This window comes from Leiobunum rupestre, chromosome 11, assembly GCF_980474605.1.
Source record: "Leiobunum rupestre chromosome 11, qqLeiRupe1.1.hap1, whole genome shotgun sequence".
Classification (NCBI taxonomy): domain Eukaryota; kingdom Metazoa; phylum Arthropoda; class Arachnida; order Opiliones; family Sclerosomatidae; genus Leiobunum; species Leiobunum rupestre.
In genome coordinates, this window is record NC_143394.1 from 41913074 (window position 1) to 41931791 (window position 18718).

General features: G+C 36.8%; 3 protein-coding genes across 4 annotated transcripts; 2 read left to right on the forward strand and 1 right to left on the reverse strand.

Annotated features, from left to right (window-relative positions):
- The first annotated feature begins 67 nt into the window (after positions 1–67).
- Positions 68–12601, forward strand: LOC149922870 (phosphatidylcholine transfer protein-like). Its single transcript, XM_090164152.1, has 7 exons — positions 68–302; positions 380–538; positions 1381–1498; positions 1562–1641; positions 1815–1986; positions 4891–4958; positions 9451–12601. Exons 2-7 carry the CDS (start codon positions 398–400, stop codon positions 9526–9528), a joined length of 657 nt encoding a protein of 218 aa, XP_090020278.1. The 5' UTR covers positions 68–302; positions 380–397; the 3' UTR covers positions 9529–12601.
- A 104-nt stretch (positions 12602–12705) lies between these two features.
- LOC149922871 (uncharacterized) lies at positions 12706–14133 on the forward strand. Of its 2 annotated transcripts, none has more exons than XM_090164151.1 (3): positions 12706–12891; positions 13123–13809; positions 13883–14133. In XM_090164151.1, the coding sequence occupies exons 2-3, from the start codon at positions 13137–13139 to the stop codon at positions 14101–14103; spliced, it is 894 nt and encodes a 297-aa protein (XP_090020277.1). In that variant the 5' UTR covers positions 12706–12891; positions 13123–13136; the 3' UTR covers positions 14104–14133. The 2 variants fall into 2 exon arrangements, with proteins under 2 accessions (XP_090020277.1, XP_090020276.1); XM_090164150.1 differs by having other exon boundaries at positions 13136–13809.
- A 772-nt stretch (positions 14134–14905) lies between these two features.
- LOC149922872 (organic cation/carnitine transporter 2-like) lies at positions 14906–18517 on the reverse strand. The gene is made up of 9 exons (XM_090162787.1): positions 17955–18517; positions 17647–17877; positions 17377–17573; positions 17071–17313; positions 16860–16994; positions 16692–16795; positions 16502–16628; positions 16367–16439; positions 14906–16299 (listed from the first exon to the last, which is right to left on the reverse strand). Exons 1-9 carry the CDS (start codon positions 18297–18299, stop codon positions 15667–15669), a joined length of 2088 nt encoding a protein of 695 aa, XP_090018913.1. The 5' UTR covers positions 18300–18517; the 3' UTR covers positions 14906–15666.
- Between the last annotated feature and the right edge of the window lie 201 nt (positions 18518–18718).

Consider the following 18718-nt stretch of genomic DNA (forward strand, 5'->3'; position numbering starts at 1 on the left):
GTATTTCTCAAAGGTCTTTGCACCTTTCTTTGGCTACAAGCCAATAAATGGATCGCGCGATTTTACGTCACAACGACCATGTCGTCTGCTCTCCTTTGCTAGTTGCTGAAATGATAGCCTACTACATAACTATCACGTAACTTGTGTAGCTACCAAAATACTGCCCTCGCTTATGCTTCCACCTAGTGAGAAACGTCGAAACTAGCTCGCCTTAGTAAGGCTCGTGAGTCAGCCAGATTCTAGAAGCCCTCTAGTGACTAGATTTGCCATTTCGTCGATCTCTCAGAGATAGAAACGTAAAGGTGAGGAACGGACTGTTGGAGAATTACGTACGCTACAACAAAACAAAATAGCTAAAGCCTAAATTTTTCTTTGAAAGGTCGGGTGAGAAGTGAGTATGACGGCTTCCGAAGAGATTGAATTCGATTCAATTTTGTTCTGTAAAAAGCTTGACAAATTATTTGTTGACGGCGAATTTGATGGTTGGGATTTGGATGTTGAATTTTACGGCACTAGAGTTTACAAAAGATACGATGTGGTAAGTAATTTTATTAAAATTTGAAACTTCCATAGTCCCTAAGCTTAATGACAGTTCTGCCCCCCATATCAACCAGTCTTTGAACGCGATTGGTGCACGGTTCATTCTATGGCCCAATAAAAACCTTCTTTCCCTTACAACTTATCCCATTGGCTGAAAATTCAGTTGCTAACGCTCCACGACATGACAACCCGAAGCCCAGCTGGAAGGTCGAAAGCGTGTTGATTCGAAATTGACTTTAGATTGGCGGCTTGGCCTCTGGCCTTCGTAAAAGTGCACAGGGCTCTTATCGCTAATTTTTAATAAACTAAATCGTGGTGACAGCAATGTTGAACTTAATGAGCACGATAACTTATTCATTGAATTGACTACTGTATTAATTATTTTCTGGAGATAATGACATGTCATTAATGATTTAATCATAGACGCGTAACCCCAGAAACTTAGTTTTACAAATAAGGCCACTATTGGAGTATTTGTAATTACTGCATTTCTCAATAGCTATTAACTTTGTTGTGTCCATCCTCCATAATTATGATATTTGTTAAATTGGGTCCATAGTGTCTAGTTCCTAATTGCATACAACTGAAAGCTTACTACTAATCTTAACAAATTACAATATTCTAAAATGAGTCATCGTCAGCTGGCACTATAATAAATTACTAGAAGGAGCATCTCTTATGCAAGTTAGCTAAGTTCAAATGTTTGCCACAGATGGCAATAGCGCATCACAAATCACGCAAAATTGGGTTCACGTGCATGGAGGGGGCGCTTTTCAAGTTCAATACCAAAATAACCTGGTTTTTTTCTTATTTAGAAAATTGCTTTTTTTATTTTTTAAGGTTTCAAGTTTGTACGAATATCGGGTGGTAGGAAATTTAAGAAATGTTAGACCAGATGTTTGTTTTCAAGTGTACACTGACATAATTTACAGAAAAAAGTGGGATAGTTACGTTAAAGGTACATAATTATTTCTAATGGGAAGAATGAAGTAAGGTAAGAAAAACATATTTTCGTTTACAGAACTGAACAAGTTCGAAGAAGGAGGTGAAAAAGCTATTTACTGGGAGGCCAAATGTCCGTTCCCATTGTCCAATAGAGATGTATCCTTTTTTGTTCACCCCTCCCAAATATTTGGTCGCTTTTGAGGGAGAGCGAGATTACACTACATTGTTGCCCAATAATGAAACCGTCTTGACTGAACTGCTCCTCTGATGTCCGTTGTTCTTATCTTCCGCTTTTTAAAGTGGCGTTTTTCTTAACAGAATGTTAAAAGTACACTTACAGGTGTAAGACGTATGAACTTGACGAGAATGAAAGGCATGTGTACATAGTTTATGCCTACAGTTTCGATTCAGAGTTGGTTCCTCCGAAAAATGGTGTTACTAGGGTATCAGATTATAAGCAAGTTGTTGTAATCACCGCTGATGATATTGGCGGAACGATATGTAAGTACTATCAAAAGTATGTAATAAATTTACTTCATAAGTATCCATCTCCGTAAGGACCGAAACCGCCCCTCCAAGGGGGTAAACAACAGTTTCTTTTGGATCTCTAGGGGGGGTAAAACAAAAGTTTATTTTGGATCTCTTGGGGGGTAAAACATAAGTTGCTTTTGGATCTCTAGGGGGTAAAACATGTTGCTTTTGGATCTCTAGGGGGTAAAACATAACTTGCTTTTGAATCTCTAGGGGGGTAAAACATAAGTTGATTTTGAATCTCTAGGGGGGTAAAACATAAGTTGCTTTTGGATCTCTAGGGGGTAAAACATAAGTTGCTTTTAAATCTCAAGGGGATAAGACGTAAGTTGCTTTTGGGTCTCGAGGGGGGGTAAAACAACAGTTTCTTTTGGATCTCTAGGGGGGTAAAACCTAAGTTGCTTTTAGATCTCTAGGGGGTAAAACATGTTGCTTTTGGATCTCTAGGGGGGTAAAACCTAAGTTGCTTTTAGATCTCTAGGGGGTAAAACATGTTGCTTTTGGCTCTCTAGGGGATAAAACATAAGTTGCTTTTAAATCTCAAGAGGATAAGACGTAAGTTGATTTTGGCTCTAGAGGGCGGGGGGTAAAACAACAGTTTCTTTTGGATATCTAGGGGGTAAAACATAAGTTGCTTTTAAATCTCAATGGGATAACATAAGTTGCTATTGGGTCTCGAGGGGGGGGGGGTAAAGTAACAGTTCCTTTTGGGTCTCAAGGGGGATAAGACATAAGTTCCTTTTGGGTCTCAAGGGGGATAAGACATAAGTTCCTTTTGGGTCTCAAGGGGGATAAGACATAAGTTCCTTTTGGGTCTCAAGGGGGATAAGACATAAGTTCCTTTTGGGTCTCAAGGGGGAATAAGACATAAGTTCCTTTTGGGTCTCAAGGGGGATAAGAAATAAGTTCCTTTTGGGTCTGAAGGGGGATAAGACAAGTTCCTTTTGGGTCTCAAGGGGTATAAGACATAAGTTCCTTTTGGGTCTCAAGGGGGATAAGACATAAGTTCCTTTTGGGTCTCAAGGGGGATAAGACATAAGTTCCTTTTGGGTCTCAAAGGGATAAGACATAAGTTCCTTTTGGGTCTCAAGGGGGATAAGACATAAGTTCCTTTTGGGTCTCAAGGGGGATAAGACATAAGTTCCTTTTGGGTCTCAAAGGGATAAGACATAAGTTCCTTTTGGGTCTCAAAGGGATAAGACATAAGTTCCTTTTGGGTCTCAAGGGGGATAAGACATAAGTTCCTTTGGGTCTCAAGGGGGATAAGACATAAGTTCCTTTTGGGTCTCAAGGGGGATAAGACATAAGTTCCTTTTGGGTCTCTAGGGGGATAAGACATAAGTTCCTGGCACTAGAGTCGCAATTTAAAAAATTACCTTTCATACTTTTCTCTCCGTGTCTTTCCTACATGATAATATACCCGTTAATTTTTATCCGTGATGCTTTGTTTGGCGGGAAAATTTACCAACTTAATTTTACGGCAGTGATGGATACTTATCTCGTAAGGGTGTAATAACTTATGGTACTATTGAAACTTCATTATTGGTTAAGAAACCCTACATCGTGGCTATAGTTCCAAAATTAGGCACGCCAAAAAGTTAAATTTGATTTACAAGTTATTTAATTATATTAAAACTATTAAGCAATATTTTTAAAATTGATTAAAAATACAGCAAATTTTTACATTGCGCTTTTTCAAGAGTCTTAGTTACAAATTTAATGCAAACTGAAATGGTCTTAGTAAAATGTCATAAAAAGCCGATTTGCTGGGTTTTGTAACTAAAGTAGTGGCATGTGTTTTATACATGTATCTCTGGTTTTATTACTGCCAACTAGAAGCAACAAACAAGGATAACGCAGGTAGCCTTTAAACACGCTAACGCAGTGCTGTGTACAAATTTCATTGGACGAACCTTTACACTGAACTTTTTACGGAAAGGGGGAAGACAATTTCCAAATTTTCTATTTCCGACGGCAGCAGGCGCTAAAGTGTCTAACCAATGAAAATTGTACGCAAGAAAATGCACGACTTTTGACGGGCTGCGTTTTCCTTGTGTGGGGTGCTGTGTTTGTTGCTCCTAGCTGCCAAGAATGTATTTATTTATACTGTCGGGAGAATGAATATGTTGACACGATGCTTAGGAAATATAATATCCGTCAACTAAATATGTGAAGAAATAGCAGACTACTTTTTCGGTTGAACTTTCAGCTGTTGCGAAGAGGGAATTTTGAAAGAGCAGACAACTTTCATATATTCAATTTAAAACCCGGCGATACTTATGACCAAAATTTAAACTATACACGATAACACGAAGCCTATAGTCGAATTTTCTCGGTACACGACTGCAGGAGGTAAAAAAGCTTAACCGTCTTGCTCCTCAATCGCTTCGGATGACGTCAGTTTTAGGGAGCCAATGAGCTGATTTTATTTGTTTTATGGGGAAGGAGCTTAAAAATTAGAGCTTAAGGGGAGAATAATAAGCAACGCTAAAAATAGTCTCAACATAGTCATAGAAACCGATATTTCCATAAACTCCCTATCAATGTCAAATATTCCCGACCGAAACAAGTCTAGGTGTCGTAACGTAACGGCGCTAGCTTCTTTAAGGTAGCGCCGAAGATCTAGTGTGTGCTACCTAGGAGCAAAAAACACAAGGAGAACGAAGCTAGCCTTTAAACACGCTAAGGCAGTGTTGTGTACAAATTTCATTGGACGAGCTTTTGCGCTGAACGTTTTACGGAAAGGGGGAAGAAAAATAGTCTGGGAGGATTTTATGGAAATAATTATAAATGCATTCTTGTTAAATATGCTTACAAACCTATGATCTGTAAGTATAGATCCTGTATAAATTTTTATGTATTCTGTTTCGATAGTGTATATGGAATATTTTGAAAATCCTGGGATAAAGAACCCGCAATGGTTGGTTAACTGGGCTGCCAAGGTAGGTTTTGCAAATCATTCATTTTTCCGATTTGAAGGTTTTCAGAATATAATAAAACGCGTGATTAATTTGAGCAAGCATTGTTTTAGTGCCACTATCGGAATCTATATAATAAAAAGCTGTTGGTTGGGTGTTAGGTAGGTAGGAAGGAATAGAAATGTTCAAAAGTGACGCAAATATCAGTTTCTAAAAATGCTCAAAATCTGTGGCCCCTGAGAGTTGGGCCGTGTTTGTCCCAACCCGCAATACACCCGAAATTCTCTCTTTCCGCTGCGAATTTCGGGGGGGGGGGGGGTGTTGGAGGGTCCGCACGGGGTAGTTTCAGAAGACCTGTGAGTTTCGGAAACGGGGGGGGGGGGGGGTTCGGGGGTCGTTCCGATTTGAAAGTCCCGTGGCTCTCTCGGCATACTTTAGTCCCGTGGCCTTTATGCATCAGCCATTGGATACAAGGGGTTTAAAGGGGTACAGGGTTGAGTTATGTCTGCGGAGAAAAGAGGGAGGGGGTACCACGGTAATTATCACATGGGGAAAAGGGGGAGGTGGGTGTGATATCACGGTAATTATAACATGGGGAAAAAGGGGAGGAAGGGCCTTACTGCGGTGGTTCGACTATGGGGTAAAGGGTGCCAGGGAAAATATCCCATGGGAAAAAGGGGTTGGATGGGCGTACTGGGGTGGAGTGCCTCGAAACACACAACTAGCTGAGGGCCCGCCTGTAAGGTGGGCTTCTCGGCTAGTACTAAATAAAATTTCTTCGCAACAATGCAACCTAAAGGTGCTTTCTATTATTCTTAAGTCCTTATGCGACTTGACATTCATCCCCGCTATTGCCTATCCACCGTAGTACTAGTATTTGGATTTCTTATTCGGACCTTCGTAGTGCAATGGATCTTACGGGCACCTATTACGCTTGTAGTTATTTCATTAATTTCCTCTGGGCTTGGAAATCTTCTCCCCCCTCTACCACCCGTTGGATATGGAGATTTACTCATCCTCTAGCACCCGTTCGGTTTGGAGATTTACTCCTTTACTCCCCCTCTACCACCCTTGGTTTTGGAGATTTACTCCCCCCTCTACCACCCGTTGGGTTTGGAGATTTACTCCCCCCTCTACCACCCCTTGGGTTTGGAGATTTACTCCCCCCTCTACTACCCGTTGGGTTTGGAGATTTACTCCCCCCTCTACTACCCGTTGGGTTTGGAGATTTACTCCCCCCTCTACCACCCGTTGGGTTTGGAGATTTACTCCCCCCTCTACCACCCGTTGGGTTTGGAGATTTACTCCCCCCTCTACCACCCGTTGGGTTTGGAGATTTACTCCCCCCTCTACCACCCGTTGGGTTTGGAGACTTACTCCCCCCTCTACCACCCGTTGGGTTTGGAGATTTACTCCCCCCTCTACCACCCGTTGGGTTTGGAGATTTACTCCCCCCTCTACTACCCGTTGGGTTTGGAGATTTACTCCCCCCTCTACTACCCGTTGGGTTTGGAAATTTACTCCCCCCTCTACCACCCGTTGGGTTTGGAGATTTACTCCCCCTCTACCACCCGTTGGGTTTGGAGATTTACTGCCCCCTCTACCACCCGTTGGGTTTGGAGATTTACTCCCCCCTCTACCACCCGTTGGGTTTGGAGATTTACTCCCCCCTCTACCACCCGTTGGGTTTGGAGATTTACTCCCCCCTCTACCACCCCTTGGGTTTGGAGATTTACTCCCCCCTCTACTACCCGTTGGGTTTGGAGATTTACTCCCCCCTCTACTACCCGTTGGGTTTGGAGATTTACTCCCCCCTCTACTACCCGTTGGGTTTGGAGATTTACTCCCCCCTCTACCGGCCCTAAATGGGTTAGAGTGTGCAATAACTGGTGGCTTTACCGGGGAGTCGGGGTCCGACTCTTGTAACCCATCAGGGCGGTGGCGCACTGGGATATGTTAGCTCTGATCAAATGGTCCTATCTCCACCTCCGACTTCGGTCAGGTTTGGGCTGGATACTGAACTTCGGTTCAGGCTAACGGAGAGGGTCCAGGCAAACTGGCCGCCTCGTCGGATTGGGTAGCCTGCTGTGGGGTGGCGGGCCTCCATATGCGGGCACGGTGGTCCTGTTTCCCGGCCTTTTGGGGCCCACCGGGATCTCCGGTGCCAGCTGTGCCGGGTTACTTGGGCTGCTGTGTGCTCGTCGTTCCCCTTTAGGAGCTCTCTCCAAAGGGTTTGGCTCCTTACCTTCATAGGTAGGGTGTCGGCTGAAGTTGCTATAGCACCCATTCTAAATCCCACTGCTGTGTGCGAAGTGGGGATTGGTCCACCCATTGCTGCACCTTCTGCTGGGTTGAGTGGCTTGCGTCGAAGGTGCGACCATCAGTGGTAGGGTTCTGCTACCCATGCTGGATTTGTCACCTGTCCGGGCTAGGTGGACGCTGGCGTAGGGCACTATGATGATAGGCCTCCGGTGGTATGGTCTCTATTACTAAGTACACCGGGCTATAAATTCTGACACACTGTCCCCCCTCTACCATCCGTTGGATATGGAGATTTACTCCCCCCTCTACCACCCGTTGGGTTTGGAGATCTACTTCCCCCTCTACCACGCGTTGGGTTTGGAGATCTACTTCCCCCTCTACCACCCGTTGGGTTTGGAGATCTACTTCCCCCTCTACCACCCGTTGGGTTTGGAGATCTACTTCCCCCTCTACCAAACGTAAAACCTGTTTATATCAGGGAATAAAATTGTTGACAGTGAAATTACTCTATTTTTGAAACATCAGGAAATTTATGAAAGGATCCGTGCCGCATTCTCCTGGGGGGTCGGACATTCACTAAAAATGTTTACCATATTTTTCAATCCGGGATTTCTCTTCGGAATTCGAGATTTTTCAATTTCGCGTCGGATTTAGGGATTTCTTTCCAGATTTAAAGATTTCCCGTTTGATTTCTTGCCGGATTTAGAGATTTGAAAAAAATACAGGCTGGATTTCGGATTTCTTGGAAAGTGTACGGAATTTCTTTGAATGTCCAACCCCTCGCATTATCCATAAGATCGACGAGGCTGAAGTATATTTGGCCCATGGCCGAAGCCTAGGGCCGATTAAGTGCGCGGGCCTAGCAGGACCCTAGGCATAATAAGATGCCTAGGAGCCCTGCCATGAGTTAATACAGCACTGAGGAGAAGTTCGCCTTAAAGAGTAAAAATTTGCAGCAAGCTTTTCTTAAGATTGGACTATATTACTTAATTTATTATAATATCAAACCAATTTAGTTTAAATATCAGTCACGAAATGAGTAACTCTGTACCTCTTATTTTTAATTGAGGTTACCTTGCACCTGGAAATATCAGGTAAATCGGTTGGCCAGTATTATGAACCCTGTGAGGTCCCACCGATACCACCCGTTAGGTTTAGAGATATATGCCCGCCGGGACTACCCCTCTACAACATATTGGGTTCTTGAGTTGTCGCCCGTTGCGTTTTGAGTTACCCATCTACTTCTTACATTTTCTCTTGTTTATACTCAAAATGTTTCATAGGCTAACTTGTGTTATGGGTGCTCGTACGCTATATGAATCTTTATTTTTGTACTGCTTAGCTATACAGGGTGTTAACTAAAAAATGGACCAGGGCAAATATCTCAAAATGTGTTTTAGCTACGATTTTGAAATTTTAGGTTGTTATTGAGCCCCCAGGGGTCAACCGACTACGAAAATTTCAATGACCTTGAACCATGTCTTCAAGGTTTTTTGAAAATTAACTTGGGAACCGTAAGAGTTTGTTCCAATTAGGAAAGTGGTTCCCGTCACATTGTATGGCTGACTAGCTTTGACCCGATTGGATTCGACCAATAGGAAGTCGAGAACTGTTAGGCCAAAAGCAAGAAGATCGTTAAGTTGATAACGTGTCGAAGACGAGTTTCGGCAGCTGATTTTCGACTTCCTATTGGTCGAATCCGATAGGGTCAAAGCTATTTAGCCATAACATGTGACGGGGAACACCTTTTTGATTGAAACTAATTTCGTAGTTCTTACGGTTCTTAAGTTAATTTTCAAACGACCTTGAAGATATGGTTCAAGGTCATTGAAATTGTCATAGTCTGTTGACCCCCTGAGCGCTCAATAACAACCTAAAATTTCAAAATCGTAGCTAAAACACATTTTGAGATATTTTCCCTGGTCCATTTTTAAGTAAACATCCTGTATCGTGCAGTACCAATTATCCGAAGTATAAATATTTCAATCGGAATTGTATTTGAACATAATAAATAGACGTAAACGGTTTAAATTATCGCTTAAAGTGCTAGATAATCGTTTGAATTTTGAGGGTTTAAGTAAAGGATAACGTGTATTTTGAGTCACCCGACGAAAGGGTGGGGCTACCCGAAATTAGTCCCAAATTATTAAAAGTTTCAAACGATAATCTTGTTTGAAAACTTTCTGAAAACCTTCTTTGATGTTGATAGTACAGGTGGTTTATACTTACAATATTTCCTTCCTTATTTTGAAAGAATGGCATTCCAGATTTTTTAACAGTTAGTGAACAAGCCTGCTTAGGATATGAGCGGTATCTTCAATCGAAGAATTAATATTTCGGAGAAATTTATAGTTTTATAATGGAAAAAAAGCTTTAGACTGGAAATTTCAAAAAAGGGTACCCGTGTTTTTATATGACTCATTTTGAGTCATGCAGAAGAAAAATGTTTTTATTGTTCTCTACAACCGTGACGCGTATTTGTATGAATTAACCTAGTACATTTTGAACTAGTTTTTAACTAAATTGTTATTAATTTATCTGGATTCGTACAGTTTAGTTTTGCGCGTACGATTTTGAGTGTAATGTTGCTAGCTTCAAGCTCTCTGAAAGTTTAACTTTTTAGTTAAAGCGACATTAACTTAGTCAATCACAACAACTCTGCGCAGTCTATCTTCCGTTTGAAATGCCCGGTTTGGGAGACAACAATGTTAGGTACTGTTGTATTACCGCCTAGCTGTGCTTGACTAGTGTATCTTCAATATTTTGTTTAATTTATTAAATTTAGTAGTCTTTTAAATAAATTCTTATATTGGTGTTTGTACATTTTTTCGCTGAAATGTACCTTTTAAAAGTACCTAGTAATATACTATTTAGATAGAAAGCATTTTTTTAGTGTTCACGATTATTAGTGTGGAAGAATGACACTGTTTAATAATATCGCTTATTCTTTCTGTGATAGTTGGTTTTCACCACTATAATATGTAACTATTATATCATTATAATCGTGTAGAAATACCATAAGTTTATAATTTTGTTTCGCGTAAGTGTGTCAGTTCCCTATCTTCGCCATGATCAATTTTTTTTTACTTGGAGACAATTCTAGAATGATCATACGTTTTTGTTGGACTTCAGACGAAGTCATTAGGCGTGTTTATTAGTTCCGTATTTTTCTCGACAGAAGCGTTTATCGTTTTGGACATGACGTGAGATCCTCGTCACTCCCCACTAACTGACACAGTTATGGATTATAATTATAAGCTTATGGAAATACTAATTTTTAGGTTTTTTTAAGTCGCGTTCTTCATGGAAATACATGTAGGGCCCACACTGTATTCATTCTCATGTTTCTATCTGTGATAATATACATGTATCTCCTAATTGCCTTATAATACTTTGTAAGAAACAAACTAGCCCCTTTCTGTTTTGCTCACACAGACTCAGTATTATCGTTCTTATTCTGATCATTTTTGTTATGTTTTAAACTTCTTCATTCTACCATTTTCAGGGTTGTGTTTGCATGAACAAAGTTTGAAATTTTGTCTGTGCCTTTATAAAATTAAGGGTAGGGCTAAAAAATGTTTTAATTTCTGTATTATCAGGCGATTAGATTGAGCTGCACAAAATCAATCGAACATTATATGCACGCAGCAAATAAATCTTTAATTTTTTCTCACTGACGTGAACTTATTACGACCCCCAATTTTTTTTTTACGCGTTCCATGCCATTAAATTAATTATGTTATAACCAACCTTTTTGAGCCCTTCTACTTGAAAATGCTTGGAAAATAACTTAATATTAAGGTGGCTGCAGCTACGTGTAAATCTGTATTGGCCTATTTATTTAATATTTCGAAGTTTCTTACATTTTGCTATTAGTTTATAGAAATTTATTATAATTTATAGAAGAAACTACTGAATTAAAAAATTGGCTCTTTTAAAAAATGTTTTCCCAAAGTCTGATTTTTAAAATCTCACTTTGTACAAAATTTAAAAGTTGGTTGTGAAGTTCTTTGGTTAGTGTTAGTTTTAAATATTTTTAGGACCTTTAGAATGGATAGTTAACTTTCTACATTTTTTACTGGAAAGTTTAAATCTGCTTTAATTTTTTTATGTACTATTGTCTTTTTTTATAATATCAAAATATTAAGTTAAGTTACCCAGAGCCAGTAGTTTACAAAAATCAAAATTATTTATCAATATCACTGATAATCACCTATAGTGGCTATGCCTAATTTGTCTGTAACCTTCGTTTAATTATCACTCTTCATAATTTAGCTTCGGTAGTGAGTACTAACATTATTCTATGTAGTCCCAGCTATCTTTAAATGTGGCTGATAATTTTATCCTTGATTTATCAGACATCATCAAAGACGTAACTGGTTTAAACCAGTTAAATTGAATGTATAAAATCAGTACCAAAATTTGAGGGGTTGGATATTTATAAAAGTTTTCCTAGAAGATATATTTAGGAAATTTTTAAATTAATTTGGAATTTGATGTAAAATGAACCTTAAAACACATTGAGATATAAATAAATCTCTTAAACTGTTTTTAAAATCTAAAATCTACAGCAAATCATACGGTAAATTTTTGAAATCCACATTAAAATCAGATATGTTTGGCATTAATATGAAATAAAGAAATGACTGACCCCTCATCCTATGGAAAAAGACCTACATGCTATTTTATAAATATTTGCTAGGCGAGCCTTGTACATGTGTAAGCTTTTAATTTCATGTAAATTTGATTTGTAGTGTAGCATAGGTTTTTCATGAGACCAGTGAAATGTATTTCTGGAATTATAAATTGTTATTTACATTGAATTTATCTGTAGTTAATAATACCACCATGTTTATGCATTAGGTGGTTACATATTAGACCATAATGTTTCTCTCTGGTCTTCCAAAATTGGATAGAGTTCTTTCAATTAACATTAAATGTTTATTTTAATGTTGTGTTTTTTCTATCCAAGACCCTTATAAAAATGAAAGTAAAATGTTATTAAAACTTTTTAACTATTTTATTCTGAAAATACACCCAATTAAACATTTAACAAATGCAAAGATTTATAATAATTGGTCAAATAAATTACAATATCAAGTCTCTAAATAAGTTTCTATATTTATTCAATGTTTTGCTAATTATCCTGAATTATAATGTTTCATTTTTTGTACTACATTACCCTATCTTGCTGATACCTACTATTAAACCATAGCTTTAAGAATATTTTCTAGTAAATCTTGGGTATGTTCTTGTATTTGATACGTAACTTGGTTCTCAATTTACTGGATATTATTATATTTTACTTCTGTGATCTGTTCCATTTGTGTATTCTAACAAAGACTTCTTAAATGATGAATTGGTTGGTTTTTTTTCAGAATAAATAAATGATAAAATAGTAATAACTTTGGGCATTGCATTTTATTACCAGAACTTTGGCAAAACGGAAATTAACTCATTTTAGAAATATATGCGTAAAGAAAAAAAGGTGCTGTGGTGATAGCAGTTAAAACCAACCTATATTAGGCAAATATCAGTCGGAAGCGAACCACTCAAGGTAGCAACTTAGACCATATCTTATCAGACCGACGCTAACTTCAATTAGCTTGTATCTAGTACAGATATAAAGCATTTCACCAGATAAAATACGTTCTTTTAGGTTTTCTATCGATGTAGGTACGGTTGATTTTAAAAGGTTAGTATTTGGTTTTAAATTTGTAATGAATTAACTAATTCAATGAATCTTTTATATATTTACATACAAATGTTTGCTATAGTTAATATGTTATTAATACGTCAATTAAGTTTATTTGTAAAAATATCAATAAATTAATGGTATTATAGAATTTAAAGGTGTGGTCTGTTTGAGGTTGAGATTCATTGAATGATTGGTTTTCTGTTTTATTCCATCTAAACTGAAACGTAGATTGAATTTTCAGAATGTTGGCACGTATTGCTGTTCTCTTGCTTGTAGCGTCTTCGGGCATCTTGGCGGCTGAAAAATGTAGGCAAAGTGATTTGTTACAACTACGAGCTTGCTCATGTTTAAAGGAAACAAGTTCAATTGCTTTGGAATGTGTTGAAACTAATACAAGCCTTATTCAGAAAGATTTCTCATATGTATTCGCAAGTGGTGAGCAAGTTAGCAGTATTGAAATAAGAAATTCTGATCTCTCTGAGCTCGATCAATTGCCAGATGCCTACTATGAGACCCTTAAAACTTTGAAACTAGGGGATGTTATAATTAAACAGCAAAGTGTCGAAAACTTGATAAAACTTTCCACTAAATTAGAAAATCTTGTATATGACAATGCTGTCATTAGGCACCTCCAGAGATCTTTCTTTAAAACATCCCCAGAAAATTCTCAGTTACGTAAACTAAAACTTATGAATGACCAAATCAAAGAGATTGATAATGACGCCTTCGATGACACGTCGTTGCTCGAAACCATCGATTTGAACAACAATTTTCTTAATGCCATTCCCCGAGCAGTTTTTAAAGTAAAAAGCCTCAAGGTTTTGGATTTGTCAGGAAACAACATTAAAAAAGTTTTTAATGATGAAACAAGCGAATTTTCAAAGCTAGAATTGCTCTCAGATCTAAAATTGGACAGTAAATATAAATTTTATCACATACTGTAAATTTTATAGTGGGGTAAAACTTAATGGAAAAATTTTATTTTCAGGAATTAACTGCAGCTGTGAGCTTAAAGATGAGAACTTCTTATCATATGTTAAAGGAAAAAATTTTAAAAATGTTCTTTGTTCGCATCCAGCTAAATTAAATTTAAGAAGCGTTATGACACTTAAAAACAATGAAATCTGTAATAGTGGGAACTCTCTTATTGTATCGTTAGCTTTAATTGCTTCTGCAATTTTCTTTTGTATTAAAAACTGGGAAAATTAATTAAAGTTTCAAATTATTTTATCTGTCTAACCAGTTCTAATTTATATTATCTTTTATTTCAACCATGTTCATTTACATCAGCCCCAGAGCCCAATATAAAAAATAACAGAAGTATTCAATGGATCTCTTGCGAGATAAGTATCCCACTAAAATAGAAAACGTACCTGTTTTTAATGGCGAGATACTTTTCTGCCAAACGTCACATCTCTTCACTAAATGTACCGCTTATATGCACTCCACCTACTTATGTAAAACATATAAATTATATCATCTAGGGATGTATATTATATTCTTCCAATAAAAGTTTTAAAAATAATAATAATGAATTTTTCCCAAGTAATTTCTTCCAGAGGGTTTTTTCCAAAAATTAATAGGTACTTGTGCAGGTACATTATAAGAAACCAAATACTTCTCATTCCCAAATATATTTTCTTCTGATAATAACTAATCTTAGTGTAAAATGTATAGGAACTTTTATTATAAAGTACATGAATATGTTAAAAATACAAAAATCCATCCATAAATATAATTAAAAACTGCAAAAAGGAAAAAAAAAATTGACATAGTTAATAAATAATATAAAAATAAATTTATCAAATAATGCGCAAGCTAAAATGTTTCAGTGCCAAACATATAAATCATAAAATTTCTTAAAACTGCTTATTTTTTAGAGGTTTTTAAAAAAAAATTGAGAAGTGTAGAAATTATAAAATATATACCGGTACATATAAAAACATTTCCCGTAAAATATGTATTCCGTAAAATTGCTTATAAAACCACAAACAAATTTTTTGGTCTAAACTTCTTAATATTAACAATTTTTATAATATCATTTACTTTTTTTCTTAAATATTTGATAACAATCTAGTTAACAGCATTTTACAAGTTTTTTTTTTTCTAAAATTTCTGTAAGACTTAACATTTTGTTTTGCAAAATATTTGGAACAGTGAACAACTGTACGTTTAATATTGTAGACGGCTATAAAAGCTAGTTTTGTTATCTGTTTTTCAATGATAAAAATATTTAAAAGCTGCAATTGCGTACCCCTTTAACGCTCTGTTTGTAATTTCCATTTATTCACATTATTTAGCAGCTCCGCAAAGATTTACTGTTAAATATACTATATAAGAGTGACTAGTGATAAGGCTATTGAGATTTAGAAGGAATTCCTTGAAACCTTAGACTAGAAATAAGGCTGAGAATATTCTTTAAAATTACTTTATCAAGTACACGTATCTTTGAGTGTAATTTATACTATAGGGCCTAGTGCTTAAGAGTACTTTTTTTAAATTTTAGGTAAATTTTTGTTATAACTTTTTTTTAAAAAGAACTTACTAAAATTTAAAATTTTCATTAGAACAGTTTTAAATTTTTAGGTAATTTAATTTTCTTTTGAAATAGTGCAAGTTAATGTATAGAACAATAATTGTACTTTTTCGATTCTTACTGGAACGTTACATTAGCTTTTACCGTAACCTGGTAATTAAAGTAACCTACTCTCTCGTAAAGCCGGGCTTTGTAAAGGAAGACTAGCCTATAATAGAGTGAAGGAAAATTGTCATTCAAAAAACTGTCTCATCCTCTTCATAAGCGAAATTTCTTTTTGATCGGGTGAAAAACTGCAAATCTTTGGAAACAAAACCTTGGTGACTAGACGAGTTGGAATTGAGGGACGAATTTTTCTTGTGCGTACGGTTCAGTTCCCAAACTTTGATCAACTCGTCTTCCAAATCAGTCAATTGCGATTCGGAATCATTTTGTAAATTTTCAAAGACAATTCCGCTAACAGGTTCAAAGCTGGTTGTCGTATTTTTCCTGGATTCATTTTCATCTTTGGAATTGAAGCTGTCGGATTGTTCTAGACACGCCAAAAACGCGTCTCCTTCAACTGTAAAGTCCAAACCTTTATCCAGAGATGTTTGGCCCAAACTATCCGAATGAGGTATTGACATTTTGGTAGCAGTGTTTTGATTTTTGTCCTTTTTCTTGTAAACAAATTCGTTGTCCGCGTAAGGCCACTGGGGATTCAAGGCCTTGCATTTTGATTGCTTGCACTTCTTCTGTTGGTTCTTCACATCAAAGACGTATGGTAAAGGGGAATCCCACATGTTAGGAAGAGTAAAAGACAGAATTCCCGCCAGGATGGAGAATATTCCACCAATTGCGAGACACAAAAACCAGTTTGAATCGCCAGCCTAAAAAAAGACGCAAACCGCAAGTAATTAAAGAGTTATAAAATACTTGACTATTTTTAATTTTTACCATTAAGCTTATATGAGGTGTTATAATTTCGGCAACTTTAGCCCATAAAAGACAGGTTGCTACTCCGCTAGTTCTGAAGTTTAATAGATTTTAGACAGTTTCAAACTCAAGAAATGAGCTTTATCAATCTTGTACCTTATAAATGTTGGGAAATGTTTTCCTGCGTGAAAAAACAAACAAGGCCAAGTAACTCTGACAATTTCTTTTCCCAATGTTGCGGATATGTGAGAAGTTAGAATTAATATATTGTTATTATCTTGAGCTATGAATGAAATTATTTTTAATAATCACCCTAAAAGGAGGAAAAAGTGTATACAATACTAACAAATTTTAAATAAAGGGGCAACTTGAACTTGTAAAACGAATGATCCAACGCATAAAACTCCACCTAAAATAAGTAAAATGGCTTGAACCAACTTGGGACCTAACCTATAAGACAAATTGGTTATCATTACATGCCACGCAAATAAAAGTTTCCAGAATAGCCAATTACCTATTTATTATTAAATATAGGAGTATTATAACTCCTAAATTTGCAAATTCATTTATTAAAGTTCCCAGTTGCCGGCGTTCTTTCATCAAAATTAGCGGAGGTACTTTAGTAGTATTTACCATTGAAACCGCAAACCTAATACGCACAATAAGGTAATTTTGGAAAAAGTTATATACAAATTTTCTCAAGAATTACAATATTTCAAACTCACCATAGGAAAAATAGGACAAATGTACTTCTTTTGAGCTTATGGTAAAAGCACACGGATTGGAATGTTATTCTTTTAGATGCAGTCCCTCCAACGGATCGTATGGTGCTATAGTAATCTTTCAATTTAACTCTAAAACTAGGAGCTAAACATATTCCATTGTAGTTGGCTAAACGTTCCAATTCGTTTTCTGCTTTCACAATGTTATCATGAACAACGTGCCAAACCAGCGAGGATGGAATTAACCTGTATTATGGTTTATACTATTAGTTACGTAAAAAGTGATGGATTTATAAGTGTTTCTGTTACCAAAAGTAAGACACGCAAATTAATCCTGGAACTGATACCGCTAGTTGTAAAAACCTCCAATGATGTACAGGCCACGTTAACAAGGTAAGAATTAACTCCCCAATAGCCCAGAATACAAAAAGCAAAACGCAAAATTTCAACTGATAAGGCGTTGGAAGTATTTCCAAGAGAAGAACAAAGGAAATACACTGTACTCCCTATGCAAAAATTAATTTGGAAATTAAATATTAAATCAGTTTATAATTTAGTTATACAGGTAAAATTTCTTACAGCTGTGAATACTCCAATAGACGTATATAAAGTAGCAAATGTAACATAATTTGGCGAAAAATGTAATGCTATAGATGCAACAGTATTCGCAATGACTGTGATCAACAAAATCCTTTTTCTTCCAAATTGATCAGCTAAAGAACCAAATACTAAACACCCCAAAATTGATCCTCCACTCAGTAAAAATGGAAGCAAATTTGCCAGGTATTCCTTTTTACAGACCAGATCCCACTAAGATTGAGAATAATGTTTCATTAAGCTCCATATTTTTTTATTAATAGGTAAAACCCCCACTATCCAAGTTCTACCTCTGAAACAATGGTCCACTCTTTATCTGGGATCATATATTCCCATCCATTGGAACAATATTGAGTTCCTAAATTGTGATCAGTTGGATCTTTGTACATTTCGCAAGAAGAAAAATGTCTCTGGCCATTTAATGTAACTAATGGTAGTAGATCTGTGAGATCGGTACCCGCAGTAATATTAACCCGAACTAAACATCTATGTGGTGGGCTTTCAGCATAGAATACCAATAGTATTTTTGGAAATATTACAGGAATTTGAATGCAACAAAGCAGAAATGCAATAAATACTTGAAACCTGCCCGGTTGTCCATACAGGAGTAGAATTTCGTCGAGTTGGGATAACATTTTTTTTTTAAATACAGAATACCATTCTGCACAGCGCTCTACAAGTTGTAGTGTTTATCCAAATTGAGCATAAACGTAAGGCCAACAAAATTTGGCACTTTGCATTCATTTTTAAACGGTATATATTTCCACAGCCAATATCAACGTAATTCCAACGCGGAAAGTTCCATACCATAAACGCGTAAACATAATTATAAATCGATGACACAATTCCGCTCAGCACGCGAAATACTGCGTTATTAAAAAAATCGTCTGCTATAATTAGGCTTACGAACTGTCAAAATTAAAAATTTACGACGCTAGAGCCCTCTACAAAACAAAATACGAGGTAATATCGACGGAAGAAGTTACTGTTGTAATTAATCCATTTAAATTATTTTAAATTTTGCGAGAACGGTCGACATTTTTTAACGTGTCGT